This window comes from Halictus rubicundus, chromosome 15 (assembly GCF_050948215.1).
Source record: "Halictus rubicundus isolate RS-2024b chromosome 15, iyHalRubi1_principal, whole genome shotgun sequence".
Classification (NCBI taxonomy): Eukaryota; Metazoa; Arthropoda; class Insecta; order Hymenoptera; family Halictidae; genus Halictus; species Halictus rubicundus.
Genome location: NC_135163.1, coordinates 9,639,541 through 9,660,534, shown reverse-complemented (window position 1 = coordinate 9,660,534; position 20,994 = coordinate 9,639,541). Strand labels below are relative to the sequence as shown.

The following is a 20,994-nucleotide window of genomic DNA, read 5'->3' as shown; positions in this document are numbered from 1 at the left end:
TGCGCGGCGGGCTTTGCCACGTGCAACTTCGTCCCAGATATCTAAGCCCGCCGGCTACCCCGAGGCAAACAGAGACGGTTTCCAACGGTTATTACTCGACCGGCGGGGGGTTAGCGGCGAGACGAACCGCGCGCACAAAGTGCCCGAGAATAATTACAAGTTTCGCCATTGAATCCGGAATGCGCTAAACAACGCGGAAACAGTCGCATTGCGATCCCGATGATTAATGCAATCTCCTGGCGGAACCGCGCGCGTGACTCCGCGTTTCGACTGTTTTAAATGGCCCGCGGACGATGGACGCAACCCCTCGCCCACCCCGTAAGTGGCAGCTCGAGATATTGTCAACTCTGGAGAATGGAGTCTGCGTGGAAACCGGACGCGTTCCGCAGTTGATTTTGCAAAACGAGCAACCGAGGTTCGAGGTTCTCGCGCACGCGGCTGCTAACACACCGGGAACAATTATAGTTCGTTAACGCGCGGGCGCGCGCGCGCGGGAAACAATTAGTACGCCGCGAACTTCCCGGCTGTGTTTTTCTTTTTCTCTCTGTGTCAGAGTTTATAAACGGTTAAGGCGCTCCTCCGAGGCTGCAAATTAAAACTATTCCCGCCACCTCGCTCGTCGTCGACTGGACCGTTGGGATGCGCATTTCGGTAAACGCGTCTTTTGCGCATAATTCGAACGGATTAACGCGATGTGTAAAAACTTCAGTGCGCCGCCTGTTCCGCCGAACTTTCCGTCCGAAGAAACAAATTAGACCGCCGCGTCGTAAACCGCCAGATAGTTTGGGATTCGAGTAAAACAGTGCTGCGCGCCGACTTAATAATAATTAACGGGGACCGGAGATGTTTACAGAAACAGAGCTCATTAAAGTCTCCCGGTACGAACGAGCCCGTTAAACTTTATTAGAGGCAAACGCGCAATGAACCGTGGAGAGAACTATCGCGCGCAACGAATGCGTAAAACCCGGGAGAGGCCAGTGATCAAAAAGCCTCTCCTCAAAAGGTCCTCCTCCCCTCCTGGCGGGGTAAAACGAATTAGAAAAATTAATCGTCCGGATAACCGGGCGTAAAACGATTTTACGGCGAGCTGAGCGTACACATCCGCGTAAAACAAGAAACGCTCATACGCAAATCGTAAAAGTTCCGACGCGGAGCGAAACGGGGCGTGTAAAATTTTTGATTTTCGAACAGCCCCCGTCGAACGATGGCCCCCATGAAAAGAAAAAGTTCCCTTTCGCGCGATAGGGAAATTACAAGAGAAATTTATGAGCAGCTCGAGTCGAAAGAAAATTCGACGACAGGTGCTCCATCATTCGCGAAAGTGGCCTCGTGGAGCGATTCCGTTCCGACGATCGGTCACCGTGCAATTTCGCGAGGATGGATGATTATACGATTAAATAAAATCGCGAGAATCCACCCCGCCCCGAGTTAATAACGGCCTAGGCAACGAAAGGGGGCGAAAAAAAGAATGAATGTTCGATCGCGATAATTTATTTTACGCTCGTTTCAGATGCTCCGCCGCGTCACGGTGTGTTATCTCGCGTGGCTGTCGAGCGTTTCAGGGGTAAAAAACATCACCGGCGGCGTATCAAGACACCTGAGATCGATAGGGTTCCCGGAGGGCAGCGGAATGGGGGTAAGGCACCAAATAAATCATTAATTTTCCATCGGCCGACGCGGCTTCCTGCAGCCATTAACTTGATATCAGTATCCCGGGCGGCTCGCACCTGTCGAGGAATATAGTCTCGTTAACACTAGATTTACGGAGAACTCGCCGATTCCACGGGATTTCGGATTACTCGCTTAACTCTTCGTTACTCGCCCGAGAGAATCGCATCGTTACTCGGGTTACCACTCATGCAATCACGCGTGCAATCGACGAATTAAAGCTTCCGTTAACATCTGAAATCAATCAAAATTTTCTCCTTCAATACTTTCAATACTTTCCCCTTAAATACAAGGATAGAATAAATTCTCGCGGAGAGTTCTCTGAAGAGAATCGTTAGCGGCGCGACGGGCGAACAAATCGTTCAATGAAATGCGTTTCATCGATAGTGAGTGAGCTCATTGTTATTCGAAAATCAATTACCCACGTGTTTTCAGATATTCTTCGCCCTCGGCGTGCCCGTCGACATCCCGAACAAATCGGTGATATTTTCGTTGTACTTCGAGGCGAACTACCCCCTGCCGAATTCCAGTTATTATTGGGACGAGCCGTATTTATGGAAGCGCAGCCTGGACCGACAACTGGCGTACCGCGTTCTCGTGAACAAATTAAAAAGGTAAAAGAAAAAAAAAGAAAAAATCGGCGAAATTGAATCGGATCGAATCGACGAGAATCGCGGCTGTGCGATTTCGAAACGATATGTACACGTTAAATTGAAACAGCGTCGGCTACTCGGGGGAGGATTGTCTGCTGAAAATGATCTGCGAAACGGCGAACGAACCTCTGTCCAACAACGGTGTGCTCGGCGATATTTTACAAATTTTATTCACGTCAGTAACCGTATATAGTTAACGTTAATCGAAACGCTGGTACGAACGCCGTCAAGATCATCGTGCGATTCTCATGCTAGGCCGTCCTCCTCGCAAGACGAGCATCTTCCAAGCGAGATCGTCCAGGCAGAATACGCAGAGGATTGCGACAACTACCATAGGAATTGCCCGCAGAGTCCGCTCGCATTGATTAGCAGATACGATCTCAAAACTAGCAGCTGAAGACACGGTAAAGTTCATTTGCTAATTTGTAGTCAATTGTACTCGTCGAATACTGGAGAATATTTAAGAATATTAAAATTTGTGGCTCTTTTTGTACCATAAATCCACCTTTTACGCGAGTACGTGACCGTTACACGTCAATGGTACTATTGCTTCTGCAATGGGACATTTGCGACGCTCACAGAAAAACGCCACAGTGGTCCAGAAGCCGCGAAAACCTGTCCAAAGTTCAATTTTTCGATTATAGTTTTCCTTTCGCAGCTCTTCCTCCACGTTTCCTAGGTCTTACGTCGGCTCCAATGCTAACTCACCTAAAATGGTTCGGTGAATAATCAATGCAACATCGAATAAGTTTTCCCAAATTCATTCAAACTTCTGATTAATTTAATAGCAAAAAGCGCAAGGATAGCGACAGATAGCTTCGCGGGCGTAAACGAAATTCCATGATCTTGCAATCCAATTTATACGTTGGCTAATACGTTAGATAATACGTTAGCAACATTGCGGGCATTAACCGCGAAGATCAGTGGATGCAACAGTTGAAAATAAATAGTCTAAGTACTGGCATGATCGACACCGGGAATCGCGATGGAACATTTAACGCGACAGCAAAATTCAACGAGTCGAGAATTGAAACGCCTTTTGCAGAGCGATTTAGCTAGAATTCTCTCGTGCGACGCAGGGATACATCACAGACGCTCCGTTTACGTTTCAAAGTATAAGTCGAACTTCTATATCTCTTTATTAAGTAGGAAATAGTGATCTGCGGTGGGTGCGTCCCGCGAACGACACCGGATCTCCTTGGCACAGCTCTCCCCGCGGCCGCTTCAATTCTGTTTGATCAGAAGCGGCTGATGCCTCCTTTCTTCCTGGATCTCGCGTTCCCGTCTTTGTTGCAGTAAATAATGAGACACATGCTCATAAGTAACAATCGTGATCATGGTCGCCGGTGTCACCCTGGTCAGGTTCGCGCTCAGACCCTTGTAAAAGCCGCGCCACCGTTCGTGTCTGAAATTAACCACCAGTAATACGCTTTTGTTATTCGTCTCATCTTTCTCTGGCGTCTATAGTGCTACGGGTAGTAGATCTCGTACACCACATTGTTCTCATTCGCACCAAATCTGAACCGGCGTACGATTCTTGTCGTCTCGACGAATGCTCAAACTCGGCGTCAAAGGGGAATTGATCGTATTCGTCAACAACAATTGTGCCTGAAACAGTCGTCGCGTTAAGGAGGTTCGGTTGAAGAACTGGGTGTGAAGAAGAAGTATCTCAAAACCCGAAGATTCGTGTTCTTTTTTTTTTTTTCTCAATTCCACATCGTTTACTTTTCATACAAGTGGTTTGCATCTTAGGTACAAATACAATGCGTAATCGTACACATAATACGTCCAAAAATCGTACTGCTGGTGGTTCCACGAGAGTGATCTATCTCGTCGCTTATGCTCGCTACTGACAGGACAAGCGTAGCGACTTTCCTCGGTTCCAGGCAAACAGCTTTCCTAGATTACGGTAGGTCTTTTCTTATTTGTCCGAAAGTCGCAACAGTTGTTCCACCGGTTCGCTTATGCAATCATACACACTCACGCACACGTGAAGATGCCATCTCCACTTACATATTTCGTCACGCTAACGCCTGTGGACCCGCCACAGCAATTCATTTACTCGTAAAAGCGTTCAAAGAAAGAGACCGTAAGTGGCCGCCAGGTTACACAGAGAGTCGCCGTCGGAGTTCAAAGAAAAATATTTCTCCTCGATCTATCCTTTGCGGGCGTTGCTCTTTTTGCTACTGCGAAACGCAAACTCTTCGGGCACGCCCAATGAAAAGAGAATGCGACACGTCCGAAACCGCATCGGCGCGCATAAGAGTATTTTCATAGAGAACGTGGACGCAATTCGAAATCATTGTTTTCAGAACAAAAAGAGCCTTCTCTGCGTGTAAACTAACAAATATATAAAAAGAATAATGACCGTTTCAAAGTCTGACGGTCCACTTAAAATACAGACTAATTCTAAATGAAAAATTGTTTACTTGCTTTTTTTTTTAAAAGAATTTTATCGAAAAGGACCTTCCACGAGTTATGATTACGAGGAGGTCGGTGCTTTTGTAATTACTTCAAGGTTTATCACAGAAACGGCGAAGCAATGCAGATGTGGGACAACAACTAATAACAAAAGAGTAAACCAAGTACAAGAGGAGATGTATTTTGTTAAGTATAATAAAACCGAATAACCATTCAATCAATCTAATAGAAATAACTTTGTCCACCTTTTTCTTATAAACACTCCCATGCGGCAGCGACTGAATCGAACCTTGAAACAATCGTTAGAGCGTTGCTGTGTTTATTGAGGTGTTCGTCAAACCCGCTTCTCGGCGGAAAACTCTTTCATATAAATAAATTGAGCCTACTTAAATCTGAGTTAGAATGACATTAAATTTTATTGCTACACTTCGGTTGGTCCGAGTACCAGACTCTACAATGAACCTTGAAACATTCATCTAACACAGGTGTTTCGAAATGAGGTATGTGGTCATTGTATACAAGAAACATAATGACAGCACGGTTGACAATGCAATTGTAGACGATCATTTATACTCCTACGCAAAACCTTCATCGATTCTTATTCCCAATACGAGATTCAGGCTCGACCGATCGTGACTCGCTGATCACGCGAATACGCCGAAACTCTCATTTGATCCTTGCTCACATACTGGTCTAATTACTGCAAGCTCACGCGTAACTCGTCTTCGTTCGTGCAATTATTGTAACCGTCTTATACCGTAAATTCAACTATTACAGATTATTAAATTGCACCTTTTGCTAGTGGTGCGTTCACAATCGAATTTCGAAGGAAATTGTTCGTGACGTATGAGGAACGGTAAATAATTTATGATAATCAGGATTATTGGTTATAATCTTATCCAGAACGTGAACTAATCGCGGTACACATCGCATAAATGAGTGCCGGATTGAGAAACTTGTTACCAAGACATGGAAAATAATTAAGTTAATCGTCCTTAAGTTACACAAGTTCCCTTTTTGCGCGCTTTACAAGAGCAAATCAAGATATTCTGCACACACACGTTGTCGAATAAATAAAATAAGTATGCTCGAATGATCCGTATAATCACACCATTTCAAAAAGTCACATCACGTTATAATGCGAGAGAATTTGAAATAGCATTCTTTCCGTACATGTGTATATACACATACAATATATATATGCGCGTATGTATATGCATATAGATATTAAAGACTGGCTTCCCATTTTTCTTAAAAAAGAAGAAAATATTGCCGGTGTGCCTATGATCGATCCGAAAAAAAACTTAAATAAAAATATTAAAATTATTTATCTACCTCTAGAGTCCCGAGACACTTGCAATCCGACAATTTGCATGAATGATTGCAGAGTACAATGAAAACTATTTTTAATAATATTCCTTACACATGTTCCATGAGTCATCTTTGCCAATGAATCCCCAGATATGTTATCTAAACGAATTAGGTGGCTACGACACTTTCGAAACCATCGTGTACCGTGTATTACATATTTTCGGAGAGAAATGTTAAGTGTTTAAGTAACAACCATAGCATTTCAATTGACTGAAGCCATTTTGAAATAAGGAACGGTGCAGCTGAAGTGGACACTTCGGTGCAACGCAAGTACTCTTTAAATATTTGTACAGAAGTATTTTTGGGTGGCTAAGCATTTTTAGTGTGTACGGGCGCGCGCGCGCACGCGCGTTTTAGTGTTCGTGTATGTGTTTGCGCGCACCCGTGTGTATGTGTATGTGTGTGTGTCGGTTGTGTAGGAGAGTAGCAACTTTTTCTAATAATACTGTATCGAGCGTACCTTCGACTAACAAAGGACATAAAAAAAATTCAAAATACAAGTTATACTTAAATCAGACGATTTGCTGCTGATTACTTCCACCAAGTTAGCTGTCTATTCTGGGCCTGGGAAAATCCAATATCAAAGCATAACTCAATCCAGGTGAATTACAGAATATTCGAACCGAGACTAATAATCGTTTCTCCTCCATCTTATATCGATTAAAAAAATTAGATTAATATAATCTAAAGAGTCAATGAGAATCCGTAGGCACATTAGAAAACGTTTCATAAATTACAATAATTAAACAAATATTTGGTGTAACGTGTATAAGATACGGCGTTAAGCCTTTATAAAAACCCTTTAAGCCTTCTGACCTCCATATCAATCGCACGCATTCGGCGCTGCCACTGTAGTTATGATGATGATCTTGAAGACGTGCTCGCACTACTTGATAAGGATAAGTAGAAGCTGCAGCTATCAATTTCGATACTGCTGCGAAGAAAATATACTCCCATGTGCTCTGCAAAGAAAATCATTGGTTACAGGCTGATTTCTTCCCCGGTGGTAACCATACTCTCGCTAAACACATATATTTCACTTACCAACTTAGTATCAATTGGAACATTTAGATAACCATTATACCAGTTCTTCAGCTCTTCGTACACCATAAATTGGATAGCTCCGTGTGAAACACCGAACATTCCAGGAACGAAACCCTACGAATTCCCATAAAAATGAAACATCTATTTAACATTTTCTATCAACTATGCAGAGTTTCGAAGTAAAACGCCTCTTCTACAGAATATCCCAAAATGGTTGTACTTGCTTTTCAAAGAAACATTGAAACAATTTTATTGTTTTAAACATTATTGTCAGCAAGTTCTCAGATACGTCAAGACATTACAGTACATTGGCTTTCTCTCCAAAGATTATATTGTTCGATCAACTCACCCTGTACAAACCATGGATTCCTTCGGTTCTATAAATTTTCTGAATCGCATCTATCGTGCCTTTGTATCGAAGCCTTTCCGGCAGATGTTTGTCATCGGTGTACTGTAAACACAAACGTGTCTTTACTACCCAAAGCGGATTGGTCATGAGCAATGTGAGAATCCCAGCATCAGCTGCAGCGAACATGTGCCACGATGGTCCCAAAGGCATCCTACTGTTTCCACCCTGGATCCAACCCTTAATGGTGTTGTAGCTAAACAAAGAAGGACAATTAGAAAGTGTTAACGCGCGCCATGTTAAGAAAAGCGCAGTAGAACTTCATTTCTATGAACCCGTTAGTAGCCAAGTATTACTTTGCTTTATTTACTCAGTTTTGTCATAAAATAAGTCATAAAAATATCATAAAATAAGTTCTCTATTGATCACTAACTATCGCCCAAGTGAATCAAGTTTTACCGGTGGTTTCAATGGTTGTGAAGTTAATTACGAAGATACTTACAAAAAAAAGTAACAACCCCAGGAACCACCAGATCCTAGCACATTCGGTGTCACGCCTTTGTAAAGTCCCCGCACACCTTCAGTCTTAACGATTTGTGTGACAGCACTCTTCAGCCCCTTGTATTGCGGGGCAGTTCGCGAATGTCCATCGTTCACTGCAAATAAAGGATAAATATTAATAGTAATGATAACAATAAATCGTCTTCGTTGCACGCTCGACGTTAACCCCCCTCACCTTACGATTTCCTTCGCAGCTGCCCTCATTAAGACTATCGTGTCGTTAATAATTGACTACAGAATGTAATTACATGCTTATCGTAAGTCCGCGTTATGTACAAGGTACACGTATTAATAACTGTGTATCTTTATGCAAAATAAACATTTGTTGCAACACATCAAATCCGTAGTCCATCAATAACATAAAAATCGAAGGAGCTTCTTAAACCTTATAGCAGCGGGTCATTCTTTCCGAATAATTTTAAAAATTCACTTAATATTGCATTCGAGTTCGTTTTCTCCGAAAAATTAAGTCGCAAGCAAAAATTGTAATATTTTCTATTCGTGTTCACAGTATGCGCAAAGTTCCTTTACAGATAGTATCACCTGTTATTTAATCAGAAGTTAGCCCAACACACACGTGTGCTCGACTATTCAGAATTGATTTTCTCAAGGACGAGGTTCGACCAAGTTTCGTTTCATAATGTTTGATACCGTTCAAAAAATTGCAAATAGACGATGACAATGGAATATAACAAAATGATACAGGGAAGCTAATGAATCGTGGAACTTTGTGAGTATCGTGCATGCGTGCGTGTGGGTGTATATATGTTGCGACCTATAACACGCTTCAGATAGTATTACGAAGAAGCCACGAGCGATAAGCGGAATCTAATTATTTTCTTTTCCTGTCTGTCTGTTATGACTTATCGCCGTCGCATGTGTGGTAACCTCTAGTTTAACGGATTGTTGCATGCTCCGGTTGAAAATTCAAATTTATTGCCGTAGAAAGTGAAACGGAATAAGAAGGCGTGAAAACAATGTCAAGGTCTGCTAAATAACTAAAAATAATCGATTTGATGTTCGTAAACCAAGAACCTGAAAAATAATGATGAAGATTGCGAATTTTATGCAAACCAACAAAAACGTTTAAGGAATTTGGAAATACTGTTGAATTACTTTCGCTAAAATTCCTAAGAAAAGAAGTTTATGTTATTCCTGCATAAAGTTTCATTGTCGAGACCGGAAATAGCTTGTTGGCGTTGTTTTGCGAATCACCCGATAGACTCGGGGATTTTCATACACATGAGGCCGCGAGACTGTGGGCAGATAACGGCGCGAAGACGCGCTCGAAATTCCGTCGTTTGATCCCTCACGTGCTTCTGACGCAATTCGCGGAATTTCGTGCGTTCTGGTGTACGGCCAGCGAATTTTACGACGAAAATACGTTCGCGAACGAGCCCTCTTTGCGACATCGTCATCGGCTTCGCAATGATAACGAAACGACTGAAAGCCGCGGCAGATAAACTCGTGACAGCCTGTAGCAACGTGTATTGTTTGGCAGCATCGTTGTGTACCCGACCCCTTTATCTGTAGCGGTCGAACAATTTCACGATAAATTGTTAACCAACTTATTGGACCGTGAACCGATGGCGAACAGAGTTTTAAACAACGTCAAAACGCGGACTGGCTTGCGAGGACAACGATGATGATAATAATAAGGTCGCGCCCGCTGCTTACAACGGAACAACATGTTCTCAGAAGGTGAAGAGTTTCAATTTATAACCGTGTCTATCGAGAGCTCCAACGATCACGTAACCCTAAAACACACACGTGATTATTAAAATTGACGACGGAGAATGCGAATACTGTTTCCCAGAATGAAATAAAACTTGACGAACGTCCAATCTCGTGATCAACGCGCGAAAAGCGAAAGTGTATCGACGGCGACAATGCGCAAGCACAACTCGAGAAGTAATCCTTAATTATTTTCGTTCGGCGAACTGGAATTTCTACTTTCCACTCGGAGAAGCGTGATCGAAAGTCACCGGAGACACTTTCCATTTCCCCCAAAAATCGTACAGCTTCTGTAACCGATTTGCTTTTAACACACGGTTTCTCGGTTGCGCGATCATTTGAATGTCGGCCTACGGTTATTGCTTCGCCGATAACGGTTCTAAATTCTGATTAGAAATTTTTCTGTTCAAGGTGGTGGTCACCTATCGCTCTAACGATGAAGCAATCCCAGCAATTAGTTTCGCAAGAATATTTGTATGAAATGGTAAAGGGCCCGATTACTGTGCTTATGTCAATTACACGAATTTTTAAAGCTCTTTTTTAGTATTTATTGTGCTTTAAAAATAAGATTGGTTTGGGCCCCTCACACTAGGCGTAATGGTAAAAATTTTCCGCGACCCTAGTTGTAACATTAAAGTAATCTCCTCAGATAATATTCACTTGGAGATATCAGTGATTGTAAGATAAGTTCCGCGTTCTATTGTTACTAGCCAATCGTTGTTCCTATATTTTTAAACGCCGCAGACAAAGAGCGATTGGCAGACGCCGCCCGGCCAGCAGAAAATACTTCTCGGTCTTTCTCTACCATAACGCCACGTGCTTTTTCGGTTCGGACTTATCGTACAATTCGATCATCGACCTGATACGTCGACCAGCCTCGGCGCGTGACCTTTCATGCGGTGACTGCACGTTTGTAAACTTCACTGAATCCACATTGTTCTTAAATAACGCTAGATAACGAACGTTTGACGACGCATCTTACAGCTTGAATACGGTTGAAAAAAATGACAAACGCCTACTAACTTTATCTCTCCGCATTAGTCACCGCTATTGATGATCGTATCTCATTAATATGTAGACTGCAGTACTTATGCATTCGTGACGATAATGAAGAGATAAAACACGAAACTGTCGAGTCAATGGTGGACTAAAAACATTATTACTTGTTGGAATTGTTGAGAGAAAAACCACGTTTTTATTTCATTTCTGTTCTTTACAATTAACTCGGACGATGTTCATTACTGTGGGGGTATCAATTGCCTATAATAATGATACTTACGTTTAAAGCATAATAGGTATTTTTAAAAAGAGAACAGATTTCCAATTGAATTCATTTTAATAAAAAAAATTTAATATCTCTTTATATTCATTGTGCTTTAAAAGTGTAATGAATGTAATTGGATCCCTTACCTTGTTAGCAGTTTTAATAATGGACGAAGTATGTCACCTGTTTCCGAGATATTTGCAAAAAAAAAAAGGTACGAGTAAATACCCACCGCGGCTACCTTTTTCCAATGACGGTATTTGTCCTTCTGGGTAGGGAAGGGTCGAAGCCCTACAACGAGAAATCTAACCCAAATTGTCCCTACAGTTTTTTTTTTACGACTATCTCGGAAACTAAGGACAAGCGAGGGTAACATGTAGAAGAAAAGGTTGTTTGGAGTGGGGACTTTGACAACATATTTTTAAGGTCATTGAAACCAGTGAGGAGTCCCTTTTCTCCTGGATATTTACCGTAATTTCTTCCCCGAATTAATTTACGCCCCATTTCAGTTTACGAACGTCACATTTTCGCACTTCCTGTTTCGTCATAACACAGAATTAGTTCAACCGCGTGTCGCTCATAAAACACTTGCTTGACGTCAAAGCGTCTGTATCGTTAGCCAAGCGGAAGGGAAAAGAGATTTACCGAAATATCAATAATCTGCCCTACAGATGTCTAAATGGAGCGACACAGGGGAAGCGGCGAGTTCGATAGGTATTCGTCGACGTTACGTACTGCCGGTAAAAATAATATAATGATTTTTTACTACCCTCCAGTTTCCGAGATATTAGCAAAAATGTCCCCAACTTTGAGGACTATTTTAGATTATTGTAGGCAAAAGGAAATAATACGTGTGAAATATTTTCCAACAAACTATATCCTGTATGAATTTCATTAAAATCGGCATGTTACTCTCGGATGACGTCCCTTTAATTTCTAAAACCGGAACGCTGTTCTGCTCTAGACCTTGAGTACTGAATATATTACGAGTTATTGAACCTTGCACCAACGGTGACGTCTTGTCCCTAACGCGAAGCTTTAAAGGCACCTCTACACCGCTATTTTTGCAGTGAAATTAACTTTCCTCGGTACTACAATAATAAAGAATACATTTAAACAAACTATATATCGTAGGAACAAATCTGAGAGAAAATAAAGCAGTTTAGAAAATAAATATTTTCCAAATTCTATTTTTAACACGCCATATGTCACGCAGCTTCAACAACATACGCAAATGGAAATTCGGCAAATAAATTTTAGTTGATTAATTCCAAGTACAATTTTTATTTCAATTTAAACAGGCATAGTCATTTTATGAACGTTTACGAATCGTTTACGACCTCGAACGTTTCGAATGAACCGGCGGTGAATGAAATCTGACAAAACATAATTCTGAATCTGTATTATTCATAATCTCTAAATAGACTGTCTAAAAATAATTCTCTAAATTAACACGCGATTCAAAAATAGTCACTGTCCAAGAATATCGCGCGGTAAAAATACAATTTTCGATGTTATATAGACGGTTCGAGATATAATCGATCATTCGCTATTTGGTAATCGAGATTTTCGCGGTGCGTGGGAAACGCGTGAATAAGAAAGACCGTGCACGTGCACGAGTAGATCGAGAGAGCCTCGTCTCTCGACGGCTATACCTACCCGCCATTTGCATCGGACCGTTATGTCGTCAGCGGGTTCGTGAATGTATTTGGCTTACCTGCGAATCTGGTCTTGATCAGGTCCAACGGATGCAGCATCAACGTCGAGATCACGCCGCCCGATATACCGGCAACAAAGTGCTCGTATTTCACATGGCTCAGCATCGGAACCTTGGTGGTCCCCGGCGAGCCGCTGTTCGTCTTTATCGGCGACATTTTCACGGTCTCTGGTCGTTGCTGCTGCTGCTCGTTCGTTATCGATTCTCCAACGGTAAGTCCGCGCGCATCCTTTGTCACGTTAACAATGCTCGACTCCACTCTTCGGCATATCTCTTGATCCGCGATAGGCAAAGTGGCTCGGTTCGACGGCACCGCGGGGACACGACCGAAATTCCTCCTTTTTTTATCCGGCTCTCTCACTCTCGCTCTCCTCGCAAAACGATTACGCAACAAAGCGGAACGTCACACGCACCAATCACCCACTATACCAAGCACACGACTGACGACTGACGACTGAGCGACGAGCGAGACTGACCGCGAACCACCTCTCTAGGTACTTCTCGGTTGCGCGCGCCACCTGACGGCGGAGCGCGCAAGCGCGGCCGCCGCGTGGGAAATACGAACGCGACACACAGCTTCGCGCGACATCCTCGACGATTTTAAACTTTTTACTGTTCAGTAAAAAGAATTGCTGTTCGGGAACAGTTTCCCGTGAAATTATGAAAATTCTACGCGCCACAAATTTGAATCGAGAAACAATTGTTCGCCCGGCACACGTGTACGTTCACGCGACGAGCGAGACTGACCGCGGACCACCTCTCTAGGTACTTCTCGGTTGCGCGCGCCACCTGCCGGCGGAGCGCGCAAGCGCGGCCGCCGCGTGGGAAATACGAACGCGAAACACAGCTTCGCGCGACATCCTCGACGATTTTAAACTTTTTACTGTTCAGTAAAAAGAATTGCTGTTCGGGAACAGTTTCCCGTGAAATTGTGAAAATTCTACGCGCTATAGATTTGAATCGAGAAACAATTGTTTGACCGGCACACGTGTACGTTCACGCGACAAGCTGTTCGACTGATTCGTATTTAAAATATCTCACAAATATGGATAGGTAATGTGTACAAGATATGCGCCACGCGAAACTCGTTCGATAAGCCCGGAAATCGCTTATCTGTCTGATTGCCGATGTACGGATAAAGAGCTTTTTTATCCATTTCCACGATAGAATATCTCAGTTACCGCTTTCGCTTGTTGCTACATCGACCTGTGGATCGGCTAGTTTATGTCGAGTGCAAAATTTGTACGCGCTAATTTCTCGGGAAAATTTTAATTCGGTTACAACGGTCGTTGCTAGTTGAAAATTAAATCGAGTTCGATATACCCGTCGAGGAAAAATATCACTGCGGAACGCGCGAGGAAACGAGATAGCAAAATTGAGTTTCTGATGTTAATATAAACAATCGATTTGGGAAAAAGACGTCTCTACTATCGTGTTTGGAATTTGATCAAAATGGTGAGCAATAGGGCAATTTATTATTATTAATTTCATTGGTGTTTCCTTTTCATAATTTGTTTTTTACGGTGCTGAGAGCATCGGATCAATATTTTGTCAGGCAAATTTCAAATTGTCGAAAACTTGTTGATTTCGTTCGGCTGATTTGATCTCCATGATTTGCAGAAAATCACGTTACGAGATAAGTCTTTTATTGTTCTAATCGCGTGTTCACAGTATTAGAATAGTTCTACAGACGCAAAGAGTCCAACCAGACTTTGTCGATTGTCACTAGACATACAACCGGTATATTACATACCAGTTCAATTTCTTTTCACGTTTTACTTTGCGTTTAAAATATCATTTCCCCTAATGTCCTACACGAAAGTTAATTGGTTCCAGGTAACTGCTTCGTTTATTCCGATAAAAAGAAGCCCTGGTCATAAGTAATATTATGCCACGGAGTTTCGATTATAATACAGCTTGCATCGCTCGAGAACGATAACTTTTAAACAATCGGCTTACTATAATACATACAACAATCCGCAACTCACGTTCAACGGTCTTGTACGCTCGGAAGAGTTTCGAATTTTCATCGAGATGAATCGGTGTGCGCGTTGCACGTAGATAACGTTGTCAATTAACGCCACCACTACCTAGAAAGAGCTCAAGTTCAGTTCTATTCCGGACATCAGTGCAGTTGTTCTCTCGTTAGCAACGGCAAAAAGATAAATTCGTGCGAAACAATGCGATGTGGAGCTGTCTCGGCAAAAGAAACTGTGCGTTCTTCAACACCGAGTACTCCGAGTACCTATATCTTTCGGTGAGTCAGTCCGAGCTCATTCATTCGCGTTTCAACACTTCCGGTGACGGCGCGACGTTTGCTAATGTTTTATGTGGTCAATTACTTATGGCTTCAATCGAGCCTCATCGCGGCATCCAACATCTCATTGTACTCTTTCGAGTAAATGATCTTGCTGCCGGTCGACGGGGCAGACGATGGCGGTCTGCCGGCATAACTGATGTCCTCCAAACGGAGACCCAAAGCCAGAGCTATCCTGTTCCTCGCGTAGTCGTACCCGCCTTGGTTCTTGTGCTCCTCTTGCAACCACATGATCTGCGCGTACCAACGATCGTGACACGTTCGCGGTTCAAATTGCGCCGATCGGATAACGGTAGAAAAGAAAACCCGTTCGTTTTACCTTCGTGTTAGGGTACTTCGCCACTTCCTGCTTGAGAAGGTGATACGGGAACGGGCATAGCTGCTCGATACGGATGATCGCTATCTTGTCTTCCAATTGTTTCTCCTGGCGGTTCGTGACCGCGTCGTAGAACACCTTCCCGCTGCAAAGCACCACCTTCTGTATGTTGCCCGGCTTGACGAACGGGTCCGAGAGAATCGGTTTGAACGTGGTGCCCGGTTCCATTTCTTCGAACGGCGACAATGCCATCGGGTGACGTAGCAGAGATTTCGGCGACATGACAACCTGCTCGAAACGATTATCTGATCGAGTATCTTGGGAAGACGATCGACTCGAAATTGGAGATCGAAGATTTCTTTAAATCGCTTGCGTAATATTGCGAGACTCTTTGGCTTTGCGATTGAAAATTGTCATTTTGACGAAATCGTTTGAAAATGAAATGTGTACAAACATTCGCTGTACACGTTTCTAACGACCGTCTGGAGTAGTAAGAATGTATCTAACCAGCGGCTTTCGGAACGGCATCAGTATCTGACGACGAAGAGCGTGACAGAGATTCGCGGGAGTGGTCAAATTACAAACGATCCAGTTGATCTCGAAGAGCTGTCGAGTCATAATCTGCTCGGGAGTCTCTCCCTGGGGAGCTCCTGGCTCGGTACCCGGAACATATATATAGTCGTCGTCGCAAAGCTGAAGAAACCGTTCGGGTCTCGCGGAGGAATGTTCCGGGCCTTGACCTTCCATTCCGTGCGGCAGAAGAAGAACCAATCCTACTTGTCTACCCCATTTTGCCTGTCCGGAACTGAGGATCGTGTCCAGGGTGACCTACAAACATATGCCCACGTAGCTCGAATTAATTTAAACCGACGTAACCATCTACGCGATAAGATCGAACGGTAAAGTGACCGAACGATTAGGATTTCTATCTTATAAGTGTATCTAACCGTAAGCGATAACAAACGCTGTTTAAGAATATAAATTTGGCAAAACAAGATTACCTGACAAGTGTTCGCGAAATCCCCGAACTGTCCTTCCCAGATTGTTAGAGTGTTGTGATTGTAGGACGAGTACCCTACCTCGAATCCTATATTTCGTGATCAACAGTAATTCGCTTTGTTTCTCGTTAGAGCACCATTTCGTTATGGGACTCACCCGCAACGCCATACTCCGACAACGACGAGTTCGAGACGGTATACAATGCTTGTCCGGGGAACACGTTGTGCAGAAGATTTTTATAAACCTTGTCCTTGTTCTGGTCGTGGATTATGTGCACGCGATGGGAGAACGTGCCTCGCTCGACATCCTCGCCGGACAATCTCACGTGGTGACCTTCTTTCAGCAAACTGAGAAACGCGAGACACTCGCCCATCGCCCAGTCTGCTCTGCGCGACTCCATTAACTGTGCTCTCTTGTCCATCACCCTCAGCACCTAATTAGAGCACATTACATTCTCAAAAACGTACGGACATCATAGATAAGAAACTGAACTTTGATTGTCGAACAAACAAGCCTTGCCGAGTGGTACAATACCAGGAAGATTAGATCGCGATACCATCTAAAAGTATGTTTTGCACGCTGTTCGAGCGAACAATACACACCGGGCCACCGGCAACGTACTTGAGGATGAGGCAGAATGTCTGTCGGCGGTGTGGATATGTGTTTGCAGATCGCCTTCATCGTCTCCACGTCGAACCCGGTCGGTGGAATGCCGATCTTCGGGCTCTGGTTCGCGAAGAAATCGGTCCACGGTATGTCGTGCCAGTCGCTCAAATTCATCGAGTCGAACGTCTGCGCCTTGGTGAACTCCGCCTCGCAATGGTCCCAGAACTTTTGTATCTCCTGCGAAAACCGTGGAATCTGTTGGCAGCCACGAAGAAAAAGAATAAATGTTCCGGAGAACTCACTTCTTGGGCGTACGCCTCGGTGATCACTCCCTCTCTCAACAACTTGTCCGAGTAAACGGTGAGCACGTTCGGATGTTCCTTGATCCGTTTGTACATCAACGGCTGAGTCAACATCGGCTCGTCCAGCTCGTTGTGTCCGAATCTCCGGTAACCCACCACGTCCACCACCACGTCGTTGCTGAACTCGGCTCTGTTTCATTTCCGTAGAAAAGAAAACAACATCTACTATACACATCGACACCTACTATACACCTGTTAACCCTTCGCACTCTAAAAATGGTTATCCCAAAATATTTTTTACACTGCTAAATTCGTGTTAACAAATTGCTGACCGTTTCAGTATCGTACGTGTGAAAATGATCGTACGAAATGGAAATATTCTAGACCGGAAGAGAAATTTGGTTTCACAATTAAAATAGCTGTGCAAAGGGTTAAGCATCAAATGTTTATCTCGGTGAAATTGGAGAAAATGCGTCAAAAAAGTATTTGTCATGCCTTTGACTTTCGGATCGGTGGAGATTTTCTAAAAAAAAAAGGTTGCCGGAATTTATGGGGGTCGACACAAAATGACTTCCAATTTCCTGTGACTTCCTATTCTGAAAGCAAACAGGGCCGTCTCTCGGGCCAGAACTGTGGCGTCTCTAGTACAGCGAGACAATACGGTATGCACGTAATTAAAGGTCGAACTTTCCGGCAATAAAAGTAATCTGTACAGTTCCATAACACAATAGGGCTCCGCACACCTGAATGGCGACCCACGGTTTACGACCGGCTCGTTTGCCCGCGTCCGCTTAGGCCACTTGCGCGGGGTACCTGTTCTACCTGCGCTGAGCGTTTCATTCTCCGTCGGGTGATTAGCCACCAGCTGTTGTAAACGATTCGTTGTCGAAGAATATATATGCCGAAAACAAACACTTCCAGAGCTTAGTTCAGTTTCGACATTTAGTGAAGTGCTTCGATCTCTCAGTGAAGAACGCGCGCAGTGTATTTTACCAATATTTTTCTGAGTGAAACGATAGCAAACACCGACAGTACACTCGTTTAATTCACTATACAGTGAAACCTCGATTATCCTCGTATTCCATCAGCGGACACGCGAGTGTTTTAAGAATAAGTTTCTGTGCCTCGTCCGATCAGTTACATGAACGAGCGGCGGCTGCAGCTAATAGAAATCACAGGCATACCTGTACTCGCAAGCAACTTTGCTGCAGTAGGTCACCAAGTCAGGGTCATCGCCGTGCACGTGGAATATGGGCGCGTTGATGACACGGGCGACATCGGTACAGTGTACGCTGGATCGGGAATATCTCGGATCAGTGGTAAAACCAATCTATAACGCGACGAAGAGGTACGTTCCAACTCTGTTACACGCTCTGTCGCGAATTGGTTAAACGCTTTTACCTGATTGTTAATAACAACGTGAACGACCCCGCCGGTTGTGTACTCGGGCAGGTCAGTCAGATGCATGGTCTCGTAAACGATACCCTGTCCGGAGAAAGCGGCGTCGCCGTGCACCAAAATGGCCATCGACTTTTTACCAACTGGAAACAGTCGTGAATAATTTGCTGAACACTTTTGTCGCTGCTAACACTGCTTTCGTACGTTACTATCTTAGAATTTTATACTATCTTTTGTCTTCTTGAAAATATAAATTGACGAGTCGGTCGCAGTACACGGTATACGTACATCGCGCGTCATTCTTCTCGACTTGCTCAGCTCGAACGCGACCAACGATTACAGGATCGATCGCCTCCAAATGCGAAGGATTCGCCATCACGGCGACCATCATTTTCTTCTTGGTTCTGTTAGGATCCGATGCTAATGTTTAAAACGGAAAACTGCGAGCACGGACAATGGGGAATCTCACCTTTCCAATATTTTCTCCGCGTGCGTGCCCAAGTGGTACTTGACGTCGCCGGAACCGAAACCTTCCAGAGCAATCGGGTTGAATTGGGTAAGCAATTGGTGCAGCGGTTTCGAGCAAACGTTGATCAGAGTGTTCAGGCGACCACGATGAGCCATGCCTATGACCACGGACTCTACACCTACGAGTCACATTGTTCGAATTATTAACGCGTGTTGGAAACGTTTTCACTACATTATTTTCGGCTTTTTAAGTAGATTCGGAAAGAAAGTGCATCGTCCAACGATAATCATTTTTATATTGCTCAAAGATCCGGAGTCTACTTATAAATTGGCTTCGTTTTACTTCGCGACAGCATACTTTTCACGGTTTTCTATACTCACCCTTCTCCGCCGACGTTTCCATGCACTCCACCATCGACGGGATGAAAGACTCGCAACCCTCTAGACCGAACCTCTTCTCCGTGGGGTACTTCTTCGCCAAAAAGCCTTCGAACGTCACCGCTCGCATGATATTCAACCAAATGAACTTTCTGTGTTCGGCTGGAAGCTCCCAAGCACCTGGTACCTCGAATTTCCCCCTCATCCAGTCCAACTAAACGGTATTTAAATGAAAAATAGAATACCCTGTAAATCGATCCCTCAAGATCGACGGAACGACCCCAAAATTGAATCGCGCTAAATCTTCTATGATCCCTTTGGGCGTACGTAGGGAAAGAAATTCTTTAAAAATTAATTTTCCTCGTAATCTCCCGACACCTACCACCGTGAGATCGTGAATGTAAGTGTACTCGAGGCCCAAGTGTCCGCAGTAAACTTGATTCAATCTGGTCAGTATTTCGCGCAACGGGAGACTCCGTTTAGGGCCTCCGATCACGGTGAAGGGCGCTAAGGGGAACTCCCTGTCCATGTCACCTTCGGTCATGCCCTTCAGATGTTGTCTGACGACGATAGCCGGTGGCAAATTAGGCGTGCCCTGAAGCTTGTAGGACTCCGGGTTTTGTATGCGGAGAGGATCGATGTCGGCGATCAGATGACCGCGTGCCTTGAATCGAACGATCACGTACGAATAATCTGTGACCTAGCCAAAGAGAGGAACCCCCCATCTACACGAGAACCTGATTCGTAAAGGTACTTGATAAGCTCTGATCGTTGCGTTGATGTCCAAGGCCCCGCTGATGAAACTGTCGCCCTGCATCTCGCTGTCCGATTTCGTTCTCGCGCTTTGCTGAGGGAACCCGGGCGCTAAAGCAACGGAGAACGACTGGATTCGGCGACATTGTTACGAGAACTTGTAAGACGTATGTAAGTAGATGCGCAATTCACCTGTCGGCGCGGCCACCAAATTCGAGGGCACCACCGGTGGCGTCGACGAGACGCGCCACGACGACGGCTTCTCTTTCACCGGACTGACCGGACCGTCTTCGAAAACGAATCGGAAAAACGGTTCCCACGAGGGACTCACGGACTCCGGATTCTTCCGCCATAGCTGGTAGATGTAGTCCAAGTATTGACTGTTGCTCATGTTGAGCAAGTTCTCGTACCTGCGGCTGTCGTCGTGCTTGAACCGCGCGAGGCGTTTCCGCGCGTCGAAAAATTGCGCCCGTGCGCACCGGTGCGTGCAACCACGACAAAGATGCTGCACGAAACATCTCGATCGCAGGCTCGCGTACATGTTCCCATTTGCTTCGACGGCGGATCGAGAGTGCCGGCAATTTGAACATTAAATCTATCGAATTTGATCGACGCGAGGAGTCATGCTGGATCGTCGTGACACTTGACGACGGTTCGACGGACTCGCGACGAGGTTCG

At 44.3% G+C, this 20,994-nt stretch overlaps 3 protein-coding genes across 3 annotated transcripts; 1 reads left to right on the top strand and 2 right to left on the bottom strand.

The window, feature by feature from the left end:
• Nucleotides 1-1,322: 1,322 nt before the first annotated feature.
• Nucleotides 1,323-2,859, top strand: LOC143361771 (uncharacterized). The gene is made up of 4 exons (XM_076801401.1): nucleotides 1,323-1,636; nucleotides 2,104-2,282; nucleotides 2,389-2,496; nucleotides 2,577-2,859. Exons 1-4 carry the CDS (start codon nucleotides 1,511-1,513, stop codon nucleotides 2,716-2,718), a joined length of 555 nt encoding a protein of 184 aa, XP_076657516.1. The 5' UTR covers nucleotides 1,323-1,510; the 3' UTR covers nucleotides 2,719-2,859.
• A 562-nt stretch (nucleotides 2,860-3,421) lies between these two features.
• LOC143361770 (solute carrier family 25 member 32) lies at nucleotides 3,422-13,246 on the bottom strand. The gene is made up of 6 exons (XM_076801400.1): nucleotides 12,780-13,246; nucleotides 8,006-8,159; nucleotides 7,507-7,759; nucleotides 7,158-7,271; nucleotides 6,930-7,075; nucleotides 3,422-3,726 (listed from the first exon to the last, which is right to left on the bottom strand). The coding sequence occupies exons 1-6, from the start codon at nucleotides 12,934-12,936 to the stop codon at nucleotides 3,546-3,548; spliced, it is 1,005 nt and encodes a 334-aa protein (XP_076657515.1). The 5' UTR covers nucleotides 12,937-13,246; the 3' UTR covers nucleotides 3,422-3,545.
• Nucleotides 13,247-14,154: 908 nt separating this feature from the next.
• LOC143361821 (2-oxoglutarate dehydrogenase, mitochondrial) lies at nucleotides 14,155-20,897 on the bottom strand. The gene is made up of 15 exons (XM_076801512.1): nucleotides 20,509-20,897; nucleotides 20,318-20,427; nucleotides 19,946-20,227; nucleotides 19,567-19,777; nucleotides 19,187-19,364; nucleotides 19,006-19,121; nucleotides 18,721-18,860; nucleotides 18,504-18,649; nucleotides 17,320-17,509; nucleotides 17,033-17,254; nucleotides 16,568-16,844; nucleotides 16,414-16,499; nucleotides 15,920-16,240; nucleotides 15,416-15,700; nucleotides 14,155-15,330 (listed from the first exon to the last, which is right to left on the bottom strand). Exons 1-15 carry the CDS (start codon nucleotides 20,855-20,857, stop codon nucleotides 15,130-15,132), a joined length of 3,114 nt encoding a protein of 1,037 aa, XP_076657627.1. The 5' UTR covers nucleotides 20,858-20,897; the 3' UTR covers nucleotides 14,155-15,129.
• Nucleotides 20,898-20,994: the final 97 nt, after the last annotated feature.

Bases quoted from the DNA above. Each gene is read 5' to 3' on its own strand.
- LOC143361771 (XM_076801401.1), top strand. From the start codon at position 1,511: ATGCTCCGCCGCGTCACGGTGTGTTATCTCGCGTGGCTGTCGAGCGTT. The intron at 1,637-2,103 runs GTAAGGCACCAA...ACGTGTTTTCAG, and splicing joins CGGAGGGCAGCGGAATGGGG to ATATTCTTCGCCCTCGGCGT. The intron at 2,497-2,576 runs GTCAGTAACCGT...TTCTCATGCTAG, and splicing joins ATTTTACAAATTTTATTCAC to GCCGTCCTCCTCGCAAGACG.
- LOC143361770 (XM_076801400.1), bottom strand. From the start codon at position 12,936: ATGTCGCCGATAAAGACGAACAGCGGCTCGCCGGGGACCACCAAGGTT. The intron at 8,160-12,779 runs GTAAGCCAAATA...CTTTATTTGCAG, and splicing joins GATCAAGACCAGATTCGCAG to TGAACGATGGACATTCGCGA. The intron at 7,272-7,506 runs GTGAGTTGATCG...GGGAATTCGTAG, and splicing joins GAATCCATGGTTTGTACAGG to GGTTTCGTTCCTGGAATGTT.
- LOC143361821 (XM_076801512.1), bottom strand. From the start codon at position 20,857: ATGTACGCGAGCCTGCGATCGAGATGTTTCGTGCAGCATCTTTGTCGT. The intron at 20,428-20,508 runs GTGAATTGCGCA...CCGTTGCTTTAG, and splicing joins TTTGGTGGCCGCGCCGACAG to CGCCCGGGTTCCCTCAGCAA. The intron at 16,500-16,567 runs GTGAGTCCCATA...CACGAAATATAG, and splicing joins GTCGGAGTATGGCGTTGCGG to GATTCGAGGTAGGGTACTCG.